We start from the raw sequence: 25,587 nt of genomic DNA, 5'->3' as shown, positions 1-25,587 counted from the left end.
ATAAAAATATATTTTTTTTAAATTTCCATGTATAATCATAAATGACTATAATATTGACATGTAACATTAATTGAATTATTTTTTTTTCTGTGCGTTCTTTTGAGATTTTATATCGCACATGGGTATTTTACGTGTCTTGCAGAGTCTGGTTGTAGCAGAGCAGAGTAAACGTACACCCGTAGTCGTCACCACACGTATCTTTAGATCTATTCCTTGTTGACTTTGGGAGTATGAGAGCCGAGTTACCTGCAGTTTAAAACAAACGCATGCTACGCTCAGAGGGCCTGAGTCATTAAGGAAAAAAATAGGAGTAACTGTTCTCTGGGACAAACCATGTTACAAATGCAAGGGGTGCAAATTAGTTTATTATTTTGCACATAAGTTAAATACTAGCTGTTTTCTCATCTGGCAAATACTTGATAGCTTTATTTTTACACTGACATTTAATGTTGATCTAGGACATGCCCAATCCCAACTATAAGTCTGTCCCCATATTTTAAATTTACCATCCCCTCCAATACAACATGGTTTTGCCCAGGTGCAAAGTTACTTCTTTTTTATGCTTTGCTCTTCTTAATGACTCAGGCCCAGTATGCGTGCCTTAATGACTCAGGCCCAGTATGCGTGCCTTAATGACTCAGGCCCAGTATGCGTGCCTTAATGACTCAGGCCCAGTATGCGTGCCTTAATGACTCAGGCCCACAATATTTATCACTTACCTCTTACCAATCTCTAATCTTTCATTCCACTACACACACTAGCAGTGTGCACTATATATATGTATTTTTTTTATATTTTCCACACTACCTGTATAATGAAAATCTACTACACACAAGTGGAGATTCTATATCAGAAAAATATACATTACACAAAAATATTATATATTTGGGAGAAGGAAATATCCCATAACAGTTTCAATGCACCACAAGGTGAGTAAATATTCACGAGCAATAGAACTTATTTCTGTCACACACTATATGGGCCCAGAGTTGGATGCATTTGCATCTAAAAATGCAGGTGCAAATTGCATTCACATAAAAATGCTTATTTCCACAGATTTGTTGATTTACACAGATTTTAAGATCCCTGTGGAAATATGCTTTTAAGCAATCACTATGTTGTGGAGACACCAGTCACCTTCTTACGAGAAATGAGATGGACTAGAACCATGGAGGCACATCTAGAATTATGTGGCACTTCTGAGCATGAACAGATTGAACTGGTCAACTGGTGTAGGATAAGAGCTGGCTATGTGCTGGAAGAAAGGGGAACACGTTGGAGGTAAGGAAAAGCAGGAACAGGCTACAGCATCTTGGGTGGGAGATGAGAAGCACCTACACAAATACCAATACAAGTGTTAAGAGAAGCAACCAGCACCACGGTCCAATCAGGTGGCAGGTAGCATCACCTCATTCTGAGCTGGTTGGTAACGGCAACTAGCATCTCTCTGCTACTGCCGGAGTCTTGTCGGTTGCTAGGCGGCAGCACTTGTTGGTTGCTAGGCATCAGCACCACCTTAATTCCAAATGGAAAGCTCCACTGCTACCGAGAAGAAGTAATCACATCCAGCCACCTCCACTTAGTTACCCTTCTGAAACAATCATCCACTGAATGCCACCTTTACTGTAAGCTCACACCCCTACCAAGAAATCCCCATAACCAGAACATTTTGGTGGGGATGCTACCACCCCACCAAAATAAAGTCTCCTCTGCTTTATGGCATCTAATAAAATAATGGTGCCGGCTCTTGCATTGTTTCTGCATTTGTATGTGATCAATGAGTAACTAGCACTTTCACTATGTCCCAAATATCAAGAAACCAACAGGTAGATTTACTAAAACTTCTAAAAAAGGAAAAGTGGAGGTGTTGCTCACAGCAACCAATCAGATTCTAGCTATCATTTTCTAGAATGTTCTAAACAAATGACAGCTAGAACATGATTTGGACTTTTTCGCAATTCCTACAGTTTTATGTCATTTTGGAGTATTTTGCATAATATTCCTCTGTTTGCCCTTTTTGATAATCTCCTCTATACAAATGGACGTACCTGTGTCTCTCTCTAGTTTTGGACTAATTTTCTCCAGATTCTCTGTTCTCCGCTATGTTTAAAGTTAAACAATATCATGTGAAACAATTAGTTTAGGGTAAATTGCAAATATATTATAAATGAGCAATGCCACCAACATCATTCTTACCGCAATATCTGGATTTTCTTTACTTTAAAGTGTACTAGTCATCTCCTATACACAATAAAGGCAATCATTTTGAGAATCACGAACATGGCTTATCAATTCACTGGGAACCATTGATATCAATGAGACATAAGGTAGAGATAACCGAAAACATAAACCTGGTGGCACGTGATTGACCACAAATGTGTTCATCTGTTTTTTTTTTTGTTTTTGTGCATGAAGAAAGCCCAAGCAAATTAATGACTTTAAAACTAACCAAATAATAACAATAGTGACAAAAACACACCTTGTACATTAAATCTCAAACCATTGGCTTTTAAATAGGTTTTTTTTTACTACTTAAGTTCTTTTTTTTCTTAATGAACCCAGAATGCTACAATAACCCACAAAACCATCAGCATTTAATAATGACAATGCAACAGTTCCAAAATGGCCATGAACATTTCTTCCTACATGTGACAAACGGAGTGTATTCTGTTGTATTTTATTTCCTCTAAGCTTATACTAAGTATATTCTTTTATATCTAACTACATTTGGAAATATCTTGCGCCCCCTACTAGGTTAGATCTAAAGTGATTACCAAATTTTCCACTAATGAGTACATCTCGGCTGCTTATTTCTTGATCTGTGTATACAAAGTTGGAATGATTTTTCGGAAAGTCTAATACTTCGGGGGGAGGGTTTGAGGGGGGGGGGGAGTTGCAAGCGTTGTAGCTTGTGCCACAAGCTATGGGGAAGAGAAAGTGACGTATACTGTGAACGAATGTGCAGATTTCACTTGTAATGCATTGCAGTGGTAAAAAAAAAAAAAGAAAGAAAATATTAGAAAAGAGAAATAAATCAACGTGACTTGCTATATACGTGTTTCCAACAACCTTGTGTTTAACCTTGACTTGTAACGCTATCTTTGGAGCAGCATCATGCGCTTGGAAGGATAGACTATGCAGAGTAAATGTTTTCAATTGTCTCTTCGACACAGACACACATAAAATAAAGTCAAATGTCTGCAGTCCAGGATGCCGGAGAAACAGACTCATTAATATTTTAAGGATTAGCAGTTTCACATGTTTTGTTTGAACTTGAACTGATGCAAAGGTAGTAGTTCTCTTGGTGGTGAAAATATCAGTTGCAGCAAGATGCTGAGGAGAAGAGAGTTGGAAAGTATCACATCAATCTCGGTCTTGTCTCCTCTTATTGCTCAAAAAACATCCTCCTTCTCTGACCCTCCTGTTACCGCACTGTGTGATTCCAAATATCAATCTAAAACACAAAATAAAACAAAAAAAGTGCTTGGCGACTCAGGGTCATTGGAAAGCTGCTCAAGCAGAAATTATTGATGTAACGGAAGGACACAGAACATCTGAGTTAGACTGGACGAATACCATTTTCTTCTTAATTTTTTTTTTTTTGCTTTCACAGTGACCCATTTTCTTGCCTAAAACCGTTCCTGTTCTGGAGGGCGTTAGGTGCTCAGTGACAGTTACTCTGTCCGGGGTTGTCAGGAGGATTGCATGAGGCCAGTGAGGCGTTTGGACGTCAAAGACTTCCCCTGTGGGCAAGAAAACAGAGCAACATTTATGTTCATATTTCTCAGGACTTTTTTTTTTAAAGTTCTTACTGTTAACGTTTGACACAAGAATAAACTATACCAAAAGTACCTCCTCATTTATCATACTATAAGTTGATGAGATGGAAGAGGATTCCGCAACAACTTCATAAGTTATTGTAGCTACAATGAACACTGAGTCATTAAGGAGAGCAAGGCAAAAAATGGAGTAAATTTGATTCTGGACAACCCCATGTTACAATACCAGGGGTGCAAATTAGTTGTGTTATTTTGCACATAAAGAAAATACTGGCTTTTTTGTCATCTAGCACACAAATACTTGATAGCTTTATTTTGACACTGAAATTTAAAGTTGATCTAGACCTGCCCTACCTCAACTATAAATCTGTCCCCACATTTTAAATGTATCTCCCCCTCCAATGCAACATGGTTTTGGCCAGGTGCAAAGTTACTCCTTTTTTTTTTTGCTTTGCTCTCCTTAATGTCTCATGCCCTGATATTCTTGCAGTCTAATTAGTCACTCAAATCTGTTCTCTGCTTGCTGGGTACTTTATTATTTTAGTAAGATCTCTACAGATCATTGCATTATTACAGGCCACTTTTAATATTAATAAACCTTGCTTCTGGAGCTAAATAGTTTTTTTTCGGACCAATAAATTTTTTCACTAAACCAATAATTTCCAATAAACACATGAAAAGTACATTAAAATAGGACAAAAAAGAGTAAATGGTGCCGATAACCATCACTGTATTCTAAAAGTTTAATGCAGAGTTAAACATTTTGAAAAACAGTGGTCCACATTTCTGATGTGTTTGCATGCCTTACCAGTATGATAGACTGCATAGATGAAAGTGCATCACTAGATTACATTCTAGTTTTCATGCATTTGCACTCAATTTCCTGGCTCCTATGTGTGATAATTCAACTTTTATAGTGAACATTTTTGAGAAGTATATCCACACACTTCCTGCTCCCCGTTACCTGAATAGGATTCCCTTTTTATGATATTGTGTTCTATGATTATATTGGTCCCCCACATCAAAGGGCTCTATTGACAAGGAGAGTCCTATGTCAGCTCCTACTCTCTTTCCTGTACTGCCTTAGACTGCTTATGTTCCCACGCCACAACAATGCCAACGGGCCCCATTATCTCCATGGGCCCCGGTGCACTGCATCTGCTGCACCAATGGTAATTCCACCACTGCTTTTCATGTTACCCCCAGAATTAGTCCAGTTACACAAGTTCTCATTTTAATTTATGCGGGACAGGGAACCTCTTTTTGGTTCCATATAAGAATATAATAATGCAACTGCTGTATTTTGCTATAGCATTCAGTCAGGTCCCATCTAACAGTCTGGTACAAATATAATAGATCTAGGGGAAAGAGCACGTATGCACATGTGTAGAGAACAGTTTGAATCATAGAAAACAAAAAGTACATATAAATAGCAAATACTCAATACAGACTATAGTTATTAGTGGTGTACCACAGTGATTAGCATTGGGCCCTGTCCTTTTCAACTGTTTATTAATGACCGTGGGCGTACCCTAGGAAGTAAGGTGTCTATATTTGCTGATGACACTAAGCTGTGTAGGGTTATCACAGAGCAGGATAGAAACTTGCTATAGAAAATTCTAGACAAGACCAAACTGGGCAGAGGGAATTTAAAGCACATAGAAATACTGTCATGTACCTAGGCTGTGGTAATAACTAGTCTACTTACACATTAAATGAAATACAATTAGGGAAAACTGAGATGGAAAAGGAGCTTGGAATACAAGTTGACAGAAAGCTGAGTAGTAGCACACAGTGCCAAGCAGCAGCTGTAAAGGCTAATAAAACCATGGGATCATAAAAAGGGGATAAATGCACATGATGCAAAAATAGTTTTTCTATTCCCTGAAAGATAATGTGGATCAATTAGCTTAACAGAATTTGCTGTATTTAGTCACCAGAAATTAATCAATTTTATAAATGATTAACCTTATTTTAATGAGCACCTACACTTCTTAAGGGAATTCTATAACTGCATGATTTTCTTCTAATAAATGTCTACTCTTTTCCCTGTCAGTGTGGCATAACTACACTTCATGGTTCACAAATCAGATTTCTATAAAACAAAAGGTCTACAATGTGTTTCAATTGTGCATATCCAGATTTTTTTCAAAATAAGATACAAGTGGTCTAACAGCCATCTCCTATACTGCTGGGCAAGAGAAATTTAATGCAGCTAGTACTGTTATGTATCTAGGCTGTGGTAATAACTAGGATAGCGACACATTAAATGGAATACAACGGAGAAAATACGAGATGGAAAAAGATTTAGGAATACAAGTTGTCAGAAAGCTAAGTAGCAGCAGATGGTGCCAGGCAGCAGCTGCAAAGGCTAAAGCACTGGTGTCCTAGGCAGACCCGGCGCTCCCATTAGGCAAGGTTAGGCACTTGCCTAGGGCGCCAGGCTCTGGAGGGCGCCTGGAGGGCTTTAAAATTACTTTAAAACTGTGCGGCGACCGCTGACCATACCTGTCACGGCCGCAGCACAGCATTCAGATGCACGGGGGAGGGGGGAAGAGGCTATTGCTCACCACCGCCGCCTCTCTGCTCCGTCTCCTCCCCTCCACTCACTAGTGTCAGTGAGTGGAGGGGAGGAGACGGAGCAGAGAGGCGGCGGTGGTGAGGTAAGGAAAGACGGGGTGAGGGGGGAGGAGGGCGCCGATTGTTGCGGGGGAAGGGCTGGGGCGCCGATTTTGTAAAAATGCCTAGGGCGCCATGGAGGCTAGCACCGGCCCTGGTCCTAGGCAACAGCCTAGATTTGCCTAGTAGTAGCGCCGGCCCTGTGTGTTGCACTTTTGCTGCCAGACATGTGCAAGCAAACACAGAGTAAAAACAGAGTTCTTTAGGCCAATTTACATGTGTAAATCCCCATATGCTGTTAACATTAGGGGCCTGAATCTCTCCTGGCCTCTTGTGCCTCAGGGTCCCATAGCAGCCACATGGGCTGCTATGACTATTCTCACACCACTTATAACAGGTAATAAATATCCTGTAGATATAAACAACTTGACAAAATGAATAAATTGGGACAAGCAAATAAATGTATCTTAAAATGTTCAACATGCTTCATTCTGTCTTTCACTTTGTCAATGTAATTATAACAATGTATGTACAAGAATGCAACATTGTATTTCCTTATTTGCATCTGTAGGAAGTAGGAACTAAAAATCTTACATCTTATACTTTCACGGCCTCACTTAGAGATGGACTCTGAACGTAAGTATAAAAATGTTGTTACAAATTACACGTGTAATTCAATATATATACATACCAGTGAACTGCTCAACTGGACAGCCAATCAGAAGTGGATACATAGTGCTGCAGGTATCGCCAGCATCAACATGTATCTTTATACCAGGTCTGCAGTAATGGCAAAGATACGCCTCCTAATATGCGTATCCGGGCTACACTTATGTGAACACGCCCTTACCGTACTCAACTAATGCTAACTAATGCTTGCCTACCTAGATCCACTTCTAAGAAGCAAGGGCAAAAAGTCTAACACAAACACAAACACAAATACGCGTATTTTTATACAACAAAAAAACGTCCAAGTACATATTTTCTAATGGTTCATCTAAGCTTTAGTTTAAAGGAGCAGCACAGCCTGGCCCCCTGTGGAATAATGATTGGTTGCTATGGATAACACACACTATTATGCAGCCTATTTCTCTGCAGACAGCAAGGCCTGATCAACTTGTCCTTAATCCAACTTTCTTCACCCCCCTCCTATGTTCGTTTGTTTTCAAAATTCAGCTCCACTTGGCTTTTTGAAATGGTCACAGAAATCTTTGTCCCTTATTTCCATTAAAATCAGAACAGAGGTATGAACGAGCTTTACTGAGGGTGAAGTGGGAGGGGGGTGTCATGTCTGCGCCTGTTGACATCCTTGTTTCTCCTACTTGCTTATCCTCAAGAGAACAAATATTCCCTTATTTTTTAAAATGAATTTCAGTTTATACCTCTTCCTGTCACACTTTTGCATCTCCAAAAAATTTTCGGCCCCCAAATGCCTTGCGCCCTAGGCTGCAGCCGAGCCAGCCTATTGAATAATCAGGTCCTGGCATGCACAATACAACACATCTATTTTTCTGGGTCAGTAATTATCCTACTCTGTTTCTACAGACAGAAACCCTGAAAACATGACCTATTGGTAGCTCTCGAGGAAAGGGTGTTAGCACCTCTGCACTAGCTGGTCCAATCAGGCCGCAGGCAGCTTGGTGATTAAGGCCCAAGGAAGGCAGATATACTGTTTAGATAGCTTCTATGATGCATCAACTTCATTGTGATAGGTGTAGTTTTCTGTCACAGTAACTGCATACAGAGCTGTCACTGCAGGCTGTCTATAGCTATAAAGCCAGAAAACTGTTTCATTAAATCAGTGTTAAGTACTTAATACAGAAGCAATTATGAATAGACTGTTTAAGTCAGTTCATATAAAAACATGATGCGTAAAACACATGAACAGAATAATTCTTTAGCAGCCACTAAATGCCAACATATATGAACAGATGAAACTAATTTATTATGACTGACAACAATCTAACTGCTTCATATTGTAAACAAAAGATAATAAAATGATAATATGCAATATAGAAAAATAGAAAAGATAATATACACCTGACTGGTTGGCACCATAAGTTATACAAATACTCATTGTATGAAACGCAATCACTTAAATTGTATGATGATAAACTGATATAAATATCAACAATAAGAATAAAAATAAATAAAAAAGAGTACAACCCTAATATGTCTGATTTTGATCTGCTATAGCAACATTTAATATTACCAAGTGTTATTTGCCAATGTATTATTCCCTAAATGTTTTTCGAAAACATAACTATCAGTTATAAATAATGGCAATTTTCTCAAAAAAATAATGGCAAAGAAAATTGTTATTTAATCCCTTCCCTGCTGAAGCTTTTCTCACCCTTGTGCTAAGTCTGTTTTGCCACTTTTTGGGCTGGTTACGATCCATCATCAATATTAGCAATTTTTTTATGCAGTATGGACACAAATTATACCTTGTTTTTTTCAGTCTTTGAATTTTCAGAAAATACTATCAGTTTGCTTATACCTCCTGACACAGTAAAGAAAACCAAACTTACAAAATGCATGTTTTTTATTGAAATTGCAAGAAAGTAACTAAATGCAAATGTGTATTACTTTTTCCAAACACAAAAAAGAAATACTTTGCATTTCTTGCTTTGGCATCAATCCACCTTGCCAAGACGCCAACAATCAGGATACTACATACAGGTTTTATTATTACAAAATCTGCACTTGAAAACAGTAATTTCTTGAATGAAATAAATAAAATGTGTAGGAATAATACAGGTAGCTCAACAGGGGATAATCCTGTGGTGTCACTTGCATCAGGCTATTCACAAGACACTGCTTTCATCACCTACATTTTGGTTCCATGATTAAAATTCAACAACCTTTAACTTGTACACTTTTCTTTTAATATATATCTTATATTTAGACTTGCTGCAGGTAGATCATTGAACTTTTTGTGAATGCAGCCTTAATGGAACGTTGAAGCGGAAGCCCAATTGTAGAGAGTCGAGAAGGAGTGGGAGAAAGTGAGGTAGGTGGTTGTACAGAAGCCGCTGAAGTAGTTTGTAAGCAAAGGAGAAATAAGGCTGTAGTTGGAGACAGAGGCTGGGTTAACAGATGGTTTATGTAGCATTTATTTAGGAGTGATTGTTTTTGAAAGAGGATGGAAATGTGCCAGTAACAGGCAAGATAAAAGATGAGCTACAGATGGTTTTGCGGTGGAATGTAGAATATAGGTTAACATTGACGCAGCTCAAGTAGAGGGTGCGGAGTCTGACGCACCCCCTGTTCTTCTCCAGGAACCCCCGCAAGGAGGTATGGGTTTTGCTGCTGGGGGCGTGCAGGTCGCAGTCCCTTACTGAACCGAATAGCGAGGAACAGAAGGGTAGTCAGGTAAACCGGTTCGGTAACATGCAGACAACGGATGAAATGCAGGGGAAATCCAGAAGAATGGTCAATCAAGCCGGGTCTGTAACTTCCAGAGGACATAAATAAATGGATATAAATAAATGGTGATGATGATGATATACGTCCACGGGGAGAATCCATATAGAATAGTCAGGCAGGCTGGGTTGGTAACTGGTAATGCACGGGAGGATCCAAGAAGAGTAGTCAGACAAACTGGGTCAACAGGAACACAGAGAAGTGGAGAGTAGTCAGACAAGCCAAGCCAAGAAACACACAGGAACGCTGGAGCAGAATAGACCTAATACTCTGGCACCAGCATGGTGTCAGAGTCTGCCCTAAATACTCCTGGCAGCCAATGAAATTCCGGCAGCGTGATGTAATCGGCCGCCGCCAATGATCCACGTAGCGTCCCGTTGCCTGGCAACGGGACGCTACAGTAGAGCCGGCGGCAACAGTGGAGCCAGAAGTCAAACAGATGCGGTGGAGGAAGCAGAAGACAACTGGGCCGAAAGAGCGGAGGGACGGCGCCTGACAATATACCCTCCTTGAGTAATCGAGGATCGTGTAAGTCTGACTTATCCACCCAAGACCTCTCCTCGGGACCAAAACCCTTCCAGTGAACTAGAAATTGTTGACGACCACGCAGTATGCGACAATCCAATATCCAACTAACCTCATACTCTTCGCCTGAAGAAAGCTGAATGGGTGCACGGTGAGAAGGAGGCTGGAAGAATTCGTTGAGCACCAGTGATCGTAGCAAGGAGACGTGAAAGGTGTTATGGCACTTGAGAGAGGGAGGAAGACAACTTGTAACATACAGGATTGATAACCTGTGAAATAGAGTAGGGTCCAATAAAACGAGGTGCCAACTTCATCGAGGGAACTTTGAGTTTTAGATTTCTGGTTGATAGCCACACTTGGTTCCCTATAGAAAGGATGGGCACAGGTCTCCGGTGTCGATCAGCAAAAGTGTTTTGATGTTGAGTGTCTTTAAACAATTTTGTTCGCGTCCGAGACCAAATGAGAGAGGATTTCCGAGGTAGAGAATCAGCACCGGGAACAGATTAACCAGAGGGGACAAAAGGATCCAGAAAAATAGGATGGGTCCCAAATACAATGAAGAAAGGAGAAAATCCTGTAGACTCGTGGACATGCTGATTATGAGAAAATTCGGCCCACGGAAGGAGCTGGGACTAGTTGTTCTGATTCTCAGAAGAAAAGCACCAGTGAAAAGTCTCTAGGTCCTGGTTTGTTCGCTCAGTTTGGCCGTTAGTTCCCGGATGAGAACTTTAAATCCATGCCTAATTCTTTACAAAACGCCCTCCAAATACGGGTAGTGATCTGAACCTCACCATCGGAGACGATTTCTTTAGGACATCCATGGATCCTGAAAATTTCTTTAATGAAGGTAGTAGCTAATTGACAGGCAGAAGGTAAACCAGATAACAGGACAAAGCGAGCCATTTTGGAGAACCTATCGATGACAACCCAGATAGTATTATACCCAAGGCTGGAAGGAAGTTCAGTGATGAAATCCATGTAAATACTTTCCCAAGGAGCGTTAGGAATGGGTAGGAGATGTAGCAAACAGGCAGGAACTGTTCTGGAGGTTATATGTTGAGCACACGTAGTACAGGCAGCAACAAATTTGCGGATGTTTGAATGAATAGAAAGCCACCAGAACCGACAACATATCAATGCAGTAGTCTTCTTTACTCCTGCATGACCAGCAATATGAGAACAGTGGGCCCAACGTAGAGCTTTGAGTCTCAAGTGAGTCTCCAAGAAGGACCGACCAGGAGGAGGAGTACAGGTCTTAGTTCTTGAGAGTGCAACAATACTGGAGGGATCGATGATGGGTTGAGGTTCCAAAGGTGTCAAACTGTCATCAAAGGTAAGTGATAGTGCTTCTGCTCGACTGTTCTTAACTCCGGGACAGAAAGTAAGGACCAGATTGAAACATTGAAAAAAGGATGCCCAACGAGCTTGTCGAGGGTTGAATATAAGGTTTCTATGATCTGTGAAAACAGCGACTGGATGAAGAGCACCCTCCAATAAATTACGCCATTCCGCAAGTGCGGATCTAACAGCCAGAAGCTCTTTGTCCCCGATCCCGTAGTTTCCTTTACTGGGAAGAAACCACCTAGAAAAGAATCCACAAGGAGTGTGAATGCCGGTAGCTGATTCTTGGAAGAGTACGGCCCCAAAACCAATAGATTAACGTCTACCTCAACAAAAAAAGGTCGCTCCTGGTCAGGTTGGGCAAGAACAGGAGATCAGAATGCCTTTTTTAGAACAAGGAAAGCTGATATCGCCTCTGAGGACCATATCTTAGGATTAGCAAATTTCCTGGTTAGTGCCGTGATGGGTGCAATGATAGTTCTGAATAAATTGTCGGTAATAATTAGAAAACCAGATAAATCTTTGAATTGCCTTTAGGCCCTAGGGCTGCGGCCAATCCAAAATAGCAGAGACTTTAGCAGGATCCATCTGTAAACCCTTGCCAGAAACAATAAATCCAAGTAAAAAGACTTGGCACACCTCAAACACACATTTCTCTCATTTACTGTAGAGACAATGTTTGCCTAGTCTGGATAGAACTTCTTTAGCATGAGCACAACGGGAAGAGAGGTCTCTGAAAAACACCAGAATATCATCCACATAGACCATTACTGATGTGTACAGTAAGTCTTGAAAGATCTCGTTGATGAAGAATTGAAAGACCGCAGGGGCATTGCTGAGGCCAAAAGGCATCACGAGATATTCAAAATGCCCATCTCTAGTGTTGAAAGCTGTCTTCCATTCATCTCCCTCCTTTATTCGAATCAAATTGTAAGCACCTCATAGATCAAGTTTTGTAAAGATTTGGGATCCACTGATTCTTTCAAACAAGTCGGAAATAAGAGGCAAAGGATAACGGTTCTTAACAGAAATATGATTGAGTTGACGATAATCAATGCAGGGTTGCAACGAACCATCTTTCTTCTTGACAAAGAAAAACCCTGCCCCAGCCAGGGAGGAGGATTTTCTGATGTATCCACTTAAAAAAGTTCTTAGTAATATACTTGGACATAGCCCGAGTCTCAGGCTGAGAAAGAGGATAAACCCGAAATTTAGGAATTTATTTACCAGGAATTAACTCAATCCCAGGGACGATGAGGAGGAAGGGTCTCAGCTTTGGTTTTACTAAAGACGTCTCGAAAGGAAGCATAAAGAGAAGGAAGAGTAGTGTCTGCGGAAATGGAATGACAGTTGTTCCGAGCAGCTAGAGGAGAAATCACAGGCAAACATCTATGCGAACCCCAATCAAATTGAGGAGAATGCATTCATAGCCACAGTAATCCTAATATAAGTGCATTAATAGACTTGGGTAGTACCAAAAACTGGATCGTCTCTCTATGTAAAGCTCCTACCATCAGCAGAACAGGTGAAGTAACGTAGGAGATAGAACCATTGCTGACACGATTTCCATCTACTGCCGTAAGAGAAAGAGGCCAAGGAAAAGATTGTAAAGGAATCTGGAGCCAGGAAGCGAGAGCCGCCAAGATTAAGTTTCCAGAGGACTCAGAGTCCACAAAAGCCGTGGTAGGATCAGATCCTTTAAAGGTATCCAGAGTAACAGCCATGAGAGACTTGGAATTGTTCTTGAAATAGGGAGCAGGTGTAGAACCTCCAAAAGCGGCCTCCCCTCTACTGTCTAGGAGGAGGAGTTTCCCGATCTCTTAGGACATGCGTTGAGAAGATGACCAGGATCGCCACAAAGTCACTGCTTGAATCGTCTCTCACGTTCCTCAGGAGACAACCAGGAAAGCTCAATTTGCATGGGTTCCTCTGGGGGTGTTACCGGATTCTGAAACTGAGGAGCCAGCCTGGGAACAAAATGTCTGGCTGAAGATCGTTCCTGTGTTCGTTCTCGGAAGCAGAAGTCCACTCTAACACATAAAGATAAAAGGGCGTCCTTGATTCGGTCCGCTAATCCTTGCCAGAAGGTTGCTATTAGGGCCTCATTGTTCCACTTTAATTCTGATGCCAGCGTGCAGAACTGCACTGCGTATTGTCCTACAGTGAGATTACCCTGGCGAAGTTTCAATAGACCAGAAGCTGCAGAAGACACTCTCCCAGGTTCATCAAAAACCTTCCTAAAAGCGTCAATGAAGAATGCAGAGTTTCCAAGAAGAGGATCATTACGCTGCCAGAGTGGAGAGGCTCAGGCAAGCGCTTATCCACTTAAAAGGGAAATTAAGAAGGCTACCCTTGTCCGCACAGAAGGGAAAGCCCCGGGGTAGCATTCAAATTGAATAGCGCATTGATTTAAAATCAAACTTTTCCGGAGGTGGAATGCACAGACTGGAGGGTGAAGAATTAGAGACTGTGGCCACAGTCAGTGATGAGCAGTGGTAGAAACTGCTGCCATCGGAACGGTTAGAGAATTCTGCAAAGCATCCAGACAAGTAACAACCCCTTGAACACACTGCAGGAGCCCCGTTGCTCTAACCATTGTGCTAGGTGAAGGAGTAGATCACGGGCCAATGGTTCACCTGTACCCTCAGTAGTCAAGGCCAGAGTATACTGTCACAATTCTGAATGAGGGGTACCTGCTAACGCTGATGCAGCTTGAGTAGAGGGTGCAGAGTCTAATGCTTCCCCTGGTCTTGTCAAGGAACCCCCGCAAGGAGGTATGGGTTTTGCTGCTGTATATATATATGTATATATATACACACACATACACACACACACACACACACATATATATATTGTGGCAAAGCGGGATATAGGAACACAGTTGGTCTGCAGCGGCAGGCTGCAGACAGGGTTAAGTTCTCCCTAGGTTCCTCTCTTAGCACACACACACAGGTGTTCCACAAGGGTGTGATAGGTTTGCTGTGATTTGTTGCAGAGCTTGGGGTGGAAGATAAAGACACTGTCTGTATGTGTGGGTGAGACCACTGATGCCAGTAAGTGGCCGACGAGTAGACAGGGAAGTAATGTCTAGCCAGATGTAGGTGGTGGGGATTTTTGTGTACTGTTACTGGATATGACTGCTGTACCAACATTGGAGCTGTTTTACTATCCTGACAACTGCTCATAAACAGCTAAATGGTTCAGCATACCTGTGTCCGATTCCTGTGAATGGTTTACTTTCTCACAAGTGGTGTCATTGTGGGATCTGTAGGACAGCTAAGACACAGCCGTCCTCCCAGCTTCCAGACGCAAGGGTGGTGAGTGGAATCTGTTAAAGACCACTAAAATCCACCAAACTGTTGTAATGCTTTGTCTCCAATGTGTTGCTGTGAAGAGACAAATCTTTGCACTGGGAACTGATTAGCAGCTGTTTTGTTGCAAAAGAAAGCATCAGTTAAAACACTGCTGGTGATTGTAGTGCCACACTTGTTGAAGGTTCAAACTGTGAATTGGGTGTGGTCCAGAAAATCAAACTGTTGTTATTATTATTATTAATTTTTATTTATAGGGATCCACTAGGTGTCCGCGGCGCCGTACAGGGACAAACGAAATTACAATACGAGGTGAGACAGCACAGTACAGTAAACAATAATCACAGTAACTCAGTGAGCTCAGGGCACAGCTAGAGGGGTGGGGAAGAGGAGAGGGGATGGTCTGCCAACAATGGCACCTAGGAGGGAGGGCACGGATGAGAAAGAGACCCCCAGGGGGAAGAGGAGGGAGCGAGCGGGGGCGGGGGAAGAGGGTCCTCGAGGAGGAGGCAAGGAAGCTGGCGAGCGGAGTTGAAAGTGGAGAAGACAGGAGGAGAGAAGATGCTGTTGTAATGCTATGTTTCAAATGCGTTGCTGTGAAGAGATAAACCTTTGCATTGGGAACTGATTAGCAGCTGTTTTTGTTTTGTTGATATATATATATATATATATATATATATATATATACACACACATACACACACACACACACACGTATATCTTTATACAGAATTTGCAGCATCTGACGCTTGCACCTGCTTCCGACTAGAGAGAAGAAATGGAGAAGGAAAGGGGCGTGCAAACACTGACTGAGTACAATAAGGGTGTGCTCATATAGTTGCAAATTATGTTGACCTAGAGGGACCCACAGATATGCCTGTCAGTTGCCGGTCACTGAGGGCTAGTGCAGTGTTTAAAAAAAGCATAAATAATAACAATAAAAAAACTGCATGGCCCTATGCTGAAAACACTAGGGATTCTGTCAACGCCCCTTTGCTGTGAGTGTTGGGATAATAAGTATGTAAAAGATGGATTTCTTTTGGTGCATTACTGGTCCCAGCAAGCTCTGGCAGCCCCAACTGTAGAACTAAAAGTTTCAGAATGTCTATGGTTGCCTGACCATGTTGGTGTTTGTAGAACATTAAGCTCCAGCATGCCCTGGTATCCAGGTCCCCCTGGGACCTGTAGTTCATCTGCAAGAAAAAATTGTAAATAAAACAAACACAAAAAAATTAAATACTTTATTGAAAATAGAAAGTCCCCCACACACCCACTTTTTCAAATTTATACCTCGCCTAAATCCAGAGAGAATCTTCTTGTAAATTCTAATTCAATTGGAAGTAAAAAGAAAATGCAAAACATTTGTACAAGGAATATTTGCTCCTTGCCGAGTTGTGATGCTGTTGTATCAGATACAAATTAATACTCTCTGATTGACCAGAGCATTGGAAAGCCACTCTGTAACGTGGTGAGACCCCACGTGGTGTCTACCCACTAATCTCAATGAACTACCTCAAAATCAATTGATAAAATGTACTAATGAACTCCACTGCCACATGACGACTGGCAACTCAACAGCATGATGATACACTTAATAGCGTATCATCATGCCTTATGCATTCACATGCAATTAAACATATATGGTGAATAACATGGATACACTTAATTGCATGCATTTGTGTGAACGCATTTTGCGTCTGCTGTTTGGACTCAGCATCAGGCCCTCTATATGGTGATTGGAGCTGCATTGTTTAGAGGGTGAAGTAAGTCTTTTGTTGGTATGCAGTATGCTCAGGCAGGACAGAGTAGTCATAGGAGAATGAGTATGAAAATGATAAGTGGATTGAGTTGATAGTATTTAGTTGTTGCTGTGTGAATGTGGTTTTGGGAGCAGGGCAGAGCATTAGATAAGATGAGGTTGAAAGAAAGGAGAGTGGGGAGGCTAAATTGGAGAAAATACAGATGTAGTAGAAGCAGGTGAAGGCAAGGTCAATCCATCACAACGGGAGGGAGATGAAGTCCACTGGAAGAGACCAAAGGAGGAAGTAAGTGAAAGAAGTTTTGTGGTAGCAGAGACCGTGGGGTTGTCATTGGGAATGTTGAAATCACGTAGTGTGAGAGTAGGCAGGACAAAGGACAGGAAATAAGTGAGCCAGGCAGCACAGGTTTCAAGGAAAATGAACCCTGGGGAGCAAGGAATGACAGCAAAATGAAGGTGGAGAGGAGAGAATAAATGGATAGTGTGGACATTCAGAATAGCTGCCTCTATTTACTAAGCAGCAGTTCCGAAAAACTGCAGATTCTCGACACTGTGCAGTCATTTTTTTAAAATGGTCATTTTATTAAAGACTGAGCTGATCAGTAACCTATGGTGTGGGCTATGTCCTGTCACTGGAGTAACTTTTGACACCTCACAAGACATCAAGGCTCCAGCTCAGAGGGGGACCTGCCATACACACACAAAGGAAACATCTCCTATAATTCATATTTATAGTGATCAAACCATATATTCATAAATAGGAATGGCAGCCCATACGTTGAATAAAGCTGTCTGCCATGCAGAAGATAGGAGTGAGGAGTGAGTACTGACTGAACTGATCAAATTTAAATAGCTTAATTTGATATCTATACATTGGTAAATTTATACTGGATTAATGTATGATAAAATTGGGTTTTTATGACACTCACCAGAAAAAAATCTACTACTTATAAGCATTTGTGATCAAGAAGTGAGTTGTAAAGTTGAGGTTGTAAAATTTTGTCATCAGTCTAGCTGCCCAATCACAGCTCTCCAAACCAGCAGGAGAGAGGAAAATGAGAAGCAGTCTTTAAAAAACCAGGGGGTAAATATATCAGATTCTAGTTATCATTCATTTAGTACATTCTCCAAAATGAATCAAACCCGCAGCTTAATAAATTTATCCACAGGTTACCTAATAACTATTTTCTATATAACTCATATGTAAGTTTATATTCTGTATTTTTCTCCTTTTATTTTATAATTGTTTTTGCTATATGTTATTTGTCATACTTATTAATTGTTTTTTGTACTCTGTAAGCATCGTACTCTTTTTGTATATTAAACTTACATTTATTAAGTTGATGTTATAGTATGTTTAGAAGAGATATATTGCTTGGCTGTGTTAACCTTTTAAATGCTATTGTGGACATTTTAACTCTTTTAGCTATAAGAACACAAAGGGCATGACTCATTAAGAACGTAAATGGCGATATATGCCGCATTTTGCAGAAAATCACTCTGTGTATACCAAGAACCGGACCATATATCAGTTACTGCAGCAACATCCAATTCACCTTCGAGCGTACAATTTAATTCACGCAATAACATTTGATTCAAGATTTGGACATCTCAAACATACGTGTTTTTCTGTCATATAACTTGCACCAGCTACAGGTCAGGTGTAAGTGCCAAATGATAGTGTTGACGGTCCCATATGTGTGTTAGAACATGTGTTTGCAATCAGCAACTGTAAAAATGCATTTTATGTACAGTAGACATTAATAACAACTTATTAAATGTATTTTATGAAAACAAAAATAAAACCAAATACCAGTGCCCCTGTCATGTGGCATTCGACAGGGCTTTAACCTATCTCCCATGGTATTTGCAGTATACATGCTATCGCTGGGTGAAATAATCATACATCACAACTTCTATGCTCCTTTTCTTTGTACCTGTCCTTTGCTCCAGGTACTAAGAACTAAATATCAAACCTCAATGACTGTCTAGCTGATATCCAGGAGTGGATGAGTGCTATTTGGCTGAGGTTGAAGCCTGATAAAACAAAATGTTCTTATTAAGGGGAGCTCATTGGAAAATGACAAGACTGCAGCTGGGTCAACCAACTTGGTTTAAGCTTGAAGGTTCTGAGTTGCCAAACTCTGATCATGTGCGGAATCTTGGTGCTGGCCTTGATTTTTGCTTGACACTTAAGCATTTAAGAATGAAGGTTTGATCATGGCTGACACCTAGTATTTGCTGTCAGCCATGATCAAACCTTCATTCTTTCATTTGAGTACATTCTCAAAATTAAGTATTTGTTTCCCCAAGAAGTTCTTCCTACACTCTTACATGCATATGTGTCCTCATGATAGGACAACTGCAATGCACTTTAGCTGGGACTCCAAGCAAAGAAGTACACCACCTGCAGCCTGGTACAAAAGGCAGCAGTCAGGATGTGACCTGCCCTGTCCCTGCCACAACACTTGTTCTCCATTCCCTTCACTGGCTGCTGGTAAGAAGGCAAATCTGTTTCAAGTTTTACTTAGCGAAGAGTAAAGTCGTAGATAAGCAGGGTCCTAGATATTTGAAGCATTTTCTGATTCCCTATATTCCCACTCATTCACTTCGATTTGCTGATGAAAGAATACTAACAGTACCTAGACTCTCCTTTACTTTAGGTGGGGCCTGAGCTTTTAGGTTTGTGGCTCCTACTCTTTGGAACTTGCTGCCTTGCACAGTTCGGGAAGCTTCCACTCTGGAAATCTTCTGTGAGACAGACTCAAAACTTACCTGTTTACTCAAGTATTTCATTAATGTACATCTACTTTCATAATACCCAATACTTACCTCTTTTTCTGTATTCTGTTTATCTTTAATATGTTTATTTTAAACATGTGTTTTTATTCTGCTAATGTAAAATGCCTTGAGCCCTATTGGGAGAAAGTGCTAATAAATAAAATTATTATTATTATCATCCTCTCCAGGCTCCTCTAAAAGCCTTCCTGCTGGAAACACATATTAAAAATGATTTTACACTGTTAAATAACAAAAAATATTTAACTTTGTAAATATTGTATAAAAATTATTATTTATCAATTTGTTTATTTAGTATTATTTGCAAATGTAAGCTCTCATATTCTAGCGTAGAAGCAGTTTCTTAAATTATTATCTCTTAAAATCATTAAAATAATCAACATAAATCTGCTGATATTCTTGTTTTCAATATTTAAGTGTTTATAAATTGAAGCTTGTAATATAAAAACAAAAGTGGATTTAACAAATGTATTTCAAACTTTAATACAGCAAAATATAAATATTCATAAATCCATTTTAGTCACAGATTCTTGATAGACTCATGCCAATTAAAACATTAAATTAAAAGACTAAGATTTATTTTATAATATTGTATTATTTACAATGTGTGAGACTCTGACAAGTACTGTATACTCATGTAAGCAAACAAACATAACATTGCAACATAAAAACAATATATATGAAAATACAGAACAACATAAAACACAAAATTGCAAAAGCAGCAATATAAATTCATTAGCTTGTTTCTAATAATTCACAGCTTAAGTGCGCAAAAAAAGGAAAAGATGGCCACTGCACCAGGACTTACCACGCTGCGAGTGAACTTTTCTAGGGAGGTTCTACGACCTTGCTCATTCTCAGTCTTAAAAAACAAAAAGGGATTTGGGAAAGAAAAAATACAGAAAAGCCTTCAACCTTTATCAGTGTGTGCTTACTAGATTATCAAATGTTATAAGGAAAAAAAATCTAATTTTGAACAACACTAATGTCAAATGTGGTTTGCCAAATCAATGAAAGAATGTGATTTCTTTTAATTTTAGACAGTGAAAGGAGAGTGAATTTAAAAGATGTATAACAATGATTCATATTCATGTGTTATTTAAATAATTAATACATTGCAGTTTATTTAAGTTTCATGAATGTAAATGTTTTTATATTCTAATAAAGTATGTTTTGAAAAAAAATATTTTGTAGTATCTGGAAGGTTTTGAAATAATTAGTGCAGCATAATTTTCTCAAATTGTTATTTTTGTAGCTTGAGATTTTAAAGAAACACCCCCCCCCCTGAAAATTAATTTTTACTGTGTACTTTCAAAAATGCGGGTGTTCTAGATATTTATTAATGTTATTTAAGTGTCAATCTGGAAAGCAGGGACATTTTATCGTTTAAGGAATTGAAAAAAAAAGAAAAATGTTACTTTAACCAAAGATAAAAGATTTACATAAACAACATTTATGTTGACAACTACATACTACTTATTGATTTTGATTGGCTTAACTTTGTTAACTAAGGTAGTGGAAAGTATAATATTTTAAGAAAGCTTAAATGTTGGTCTAGGTACAGGGCACATTTTGAGCTTCTAATTTAAAATGTGTGATAGTATTAAAACACAATATGCTTTGATTCGGCTTCTTGTATTTCTATATACCAGTCTATGCTGATTTGTTACTTTTAACAGGAATTCATAATTTTGGGCTGCAAAATCCCATCTCACTCGTATATCATAAAAAGTAATACACTGCAGTTAAAGAATGCCGTGTGAGGGATAGTGATTGTGAGAAAAAATGGACAATTGGTCCTTTAATTATTCTAATTATTTGAATTACTATACATAATTTAATTATTATGAACATTCCAACAAAGGAAACTAATGTGAACGATATTAAAACATTATAGCTTCATTATTTAATATTTTAAAGTACATGATTACTTACTTTATCGCAATATGTGCTGTAACAAGTTCTGTTTTTAAATGCTACTTTTGATATTTATTTTGCCATTATTCAAGTAGAACAAACTGAACATGTTTGTCATATTTGAGGTGTGTTACATTTCCTCTACCAACTAAACAGTTTTCAGAATTTCTCACCATAAACAATTTTCAGTATGAAACACTAAATTTATGTAGCTGATAGCAGAGCAGCAGGGAATTATATTATTCAATAATGTTTTAAAATCAGAGTGTTTGACCCTTAATATAAGACCATGTGAATTAGTATGAGTAGATTGCACACACTATCACTATGCATGAGTCAAAAAGACCACAGCAAGGCAGCCGCGAGTTATGTATAGATTATGAATGGAAGCTAATACAATTAATACATGACATCCAAGCAGCTGACAAACATGCAGATAGACCAGCAGAGTTTAATATATGCTGATTGCTGGAAGCAGGTAAGATTAATGTAGTAATGCTTGGGTATAAGACAAAGCTACAGTATGGTCAAACTCATAATAAATATGTCACAAAGAAGGAAAATCGTTTCAACTTAAGCCATACAAGTAATTAATGCATCCCCATACTTCGTATCATTCTCTAGAGCACGCATATGCAACCTATAGCTCTTCATGTATTGAGGAACTACAATTCCCAGCGTGATTCATTTTGGTGGAACATGCTGGGACATTTAGTCCCACAATAGCTAGAGTACTACAGGTGGCCTATGCATGCCCTAGAGAGTGTATTATCTCCATATATATGACGCCTACAAGTATGCCGTAATGACACAGATATTATTTTTAACTTGCTATAATACAAACTAAAATCCAATCCATAGTAACTTTTTGAACTTTACTTTCCTTATTCTAAGGGTGCTACCTACTGCTTCTTTTAATAGGCTTTACATGCGTTTTTAATGTTTGTAAAACACATGTACATTGGTCTGACATTACCATACCCAATGGCATTTTTACTTCTTGTATTCTGATGTAATATTTATTTGCTATTAACTATTTTTATACTCACTTTGCTTCACTTCTGTAAGCATTTTATTACACCCCTCCTTTGCTTTTATTGTTCTCAAGTTAAGGAAAAAATTAACAATACTATAACTAAATTGCTATAATTACAAACTTGATTTCAATTGTAAAATGAAAAAGTAACCTATACTTTGCAGATTATTGTTAAGCAAACTACATAAAGTTACAATATGTATGTATTCAATTTATATTCTTAAAAAGTTGCTCAAAAAGTGACATGCAAATGGTAATCATAAACATATGTGTCAAATGCAAACTGATAAATATATTGTACACCAGACAATGCTTAACATATGGCTAGTGAAACAAAAATGTAAATTGGAAATATAATATGTAGTCCTGTTTACTAGAATACTAGAAATTACTAGGAATACACTGCAGGCCAACATGCCTTAAGGTATTTATTGTTATTGTATATTCATATTTACATCCCCCAATTTTTAAGTGGAAAAAACATCTAATTATTTACAGTCTGTAACTATCAATAGCAAAACAAATAGATGTACTTAACCTCTACATGAATGTTAGCTTACAAACAGAAAACATACATTTATTTCACAATATTGTTTGTGTACGCTAATAACAAACATGCCAGTTTTAAAGTAGCGACCTTGGGGCTGATGTAGAGCTGGTGGTAAAAAATACTTTAAAAGTAAGAAAAGGAAGCATGGAAAAATAGAATATTTCCATATGCAAAGCTGTATATATCTTGATGTGCCCACCTCTACATTGACAGACCTGGTTTATGACAAGTCATCATCATTAGTGTGTGCAGCAGGTGCTAAAGACAGATGTATATGCATGTTTCTGCAGGTCTGCATGAGCCTCATTTTAATGTACTCAGTTTACGTTAGAACACCCCTTCCCAGCCCCGTCCCTCTCCAGGCGCACAAGTGCCAGAAACGCGCAAATATGCATATACATCATCCCCCTTGTCTTGACTCACATACAATAATGCCAATGACTCTCACAATTCAAGTGTATTACTAACTTGAAAAAAAAACCCAAATCATAACAAAAAACTAAGATACACACAGGTACACAAGCATGAGCATACATAAGGATAATAGTTGAAGATGAAGATGAAAATGGACATTTCTTTTTTTGGGACTTAGAAACATGGGGATTAAAAAATGTTTAAAAGTAGAACAAAACAGGAATTTAATACCTCTAACACTTTGGGGTATATTTACTAAACTGCGGGTTTGAAAACGGGGAGATATTGCCAGTAACAACCAATCAGATTTCTAGTTGTCATTGTGTAGAATGTACTAAATAAATAATACCTAGAATCTGATTGGTTGTTATAAACACATCCACTTTTTCAAAATCGCAGTATAGTAAATCTAGCCCTTTGTGTCCTGTGCTATCTTGTGAAATTGCATGCTTCTTTAGAGTTATTGATATAGTATAAATCATATGAGTTCTATGCCTAAGTGTCTAATAAACTGGTTTGAACATTTGAAGAGAGTTTTACAGTGAATCATTTCTTCCCTCTGAAGTTTATATTTTTTAGCTTAAATATTGTTTTATTAATGTGAGCATTTGTAAGACCTCATACACGGTCTTATAGTTTGGGTAAATGACGCAGGACAGCACAGCGTTACACTTTCTTCCTCTTAACCCTTCTTAATGCATCATTTATAACAATCCACCATTAAACTTATGACACTTTTTATCATCTACAATGTAAACGCTTGAGTCCTGCCAGCTGAAGCTAGACTTAACTATGGGTAGTGTTCATTCAACATGCTGGGCAAAACAGGGTCAGTTAGAGGCCAATACAAAGAAGGGGATAGGGCAGGAAGGCAATTGATTATCAGGTACTTCCTATTTTTACACAAATCCATATCCAGCTTGCTGCTAAGTTGACTATGTGTTTGTTTATTGGCTGTCAATGACCAATATAAACATATAGCAGAGTTTACTATAAAGAGGAATTAGTCATAAAAATAATTACCTTACCCAACCCACATTTGCTCATTGGAACCAAGGCTGATGATCCTGATGACAATGCTGATGAACCATCATCAATAGAAGCCTCTTAATTCCTTCCCATTTTAGTCTATTACTATAAACATGCAGATGGTGATGTGTCACTTGTCTCACTTCAGGGGTGTGCAGGCTGGGCTGAGGGAAAGGGGACCAATTTAAATAAATTTTGGGCCAGATAGTTGTGAATGCGGTGCCGGCCGCCTATGCCTGCTGGGCAGAGGCAGCCGCATCGCATATTACTTAGTGAGGCCGCTTCATTCATTAACAGAATATTGTACAACCTATGCAGGCTGGTCATAGGCCGCTGCATCACATATTACTTATGCTTCATATTCACAGTATGCATTAAGAACATCTTGATTTATGAATTTAAGGTGAAAAAAATTCTATCCTTAAACGCATTTATTTATTAATGATTATACTGTTTAGAGTTGTTCATTTTTTTAATAATCGAATATGTTTTGTATGCGTTCCTAATATTGCACATATGCTTGGGCGTATACTGCAGTCTGTCTACAAAAGGCAAGTACCGTTTAAGCAAAGCGTACTGACACCCAGATTCAAATCAAAACACATCTTGTGGTCCACTTGTATTTGAAAACATTCAGAACGTTCCGCTGTTCCGATTTTCTGAAATATTGCAGACAATGAAAGTTGCTTGAACACTGATTAATCACTTTTAAAAGAGAAACACAGAACCACTTCTCCATTCCAAACAAAACTGCACCTGCTACATCATTTTGTCACACCAAATTTGATATATCTTTCCATTTTGATAACTGGTATCTAAAGTAAAGATGCAATTATTCCTAATGAATCAATTCTAAATTAATTTTAGTTTAACTTTTTTTCCACAAGTGTGGCTATATTACAGCAGGTATAATCCAATGCAGAATTCTCCTGTTCGTCAACATTAGTAGATAACCGGTAATAGAAAGCTAACGCTAGCTGAGATTTCAGCTTACATTAGATGACAAATACTGTACTATCATGTCTGAAGGATATTAGAGAACTGGATCAGCTCTGCTATGGTCAGCCTGCTGGAAAGTGAAT

General features: G+C 38.9%; 1 protein-coding gene across 2 annotated transcripts in view; it reads right to left on the bottom strand.

Annotated features, from left to right (window-relative positions):
• Nucleotides 1-2,502: 2,502 nt before the first annotated feature.
• The window catches only part of RGS6 (regulator of G protein signaling 6), a 321,463-nt gene continuing 298,378 nt past the window's right edge, over nucleotides 2,503-25,587 (bottom strand). Inside the window, exons 17-18 of one of the 2 annotated variants that reach the window (XM_075193162.1) lie at nucleotides 20,368-20,421; nucleotides 2,503-3,743 (exon numbers count right to left, since the gene is read on the bottom strand). In XM_075193162.1, the coding sequence (XP_075049263.1) occupies nucleotides 3,693-3,743; nucleotides 20,368-20,421 (105 nt within the window). In that variant the 3' untranslated portion in view covers nucleotides 2,503-3,692. The remainder of the gene's footprint in view (nucleotides 3,744-20,367; nucleotides 20,422-25,587) is intronic. The other variant, XM_075193163.1, reaches the window with a different exon arrangement.

The sequence above is a fragment of the Mixophyes fleayi genome, chromosome 12 (genome assembly GCF_038048845.1).
Source record: "Mixophyes fleayi isolate aMixFle1 chromosome 12, aMixFle1.hap1, whole genome shotgun sequence".
Classification (NCBI taxonomy): Eukaryota; Metazoa; Chordata; class Amphibia; order Anura; family Limnodynastidae; genus Mixophyes; species Mixophyes fleayi.
This window is presented reverse-complemented; position numbering and strand designations above follow the sequence as displayed.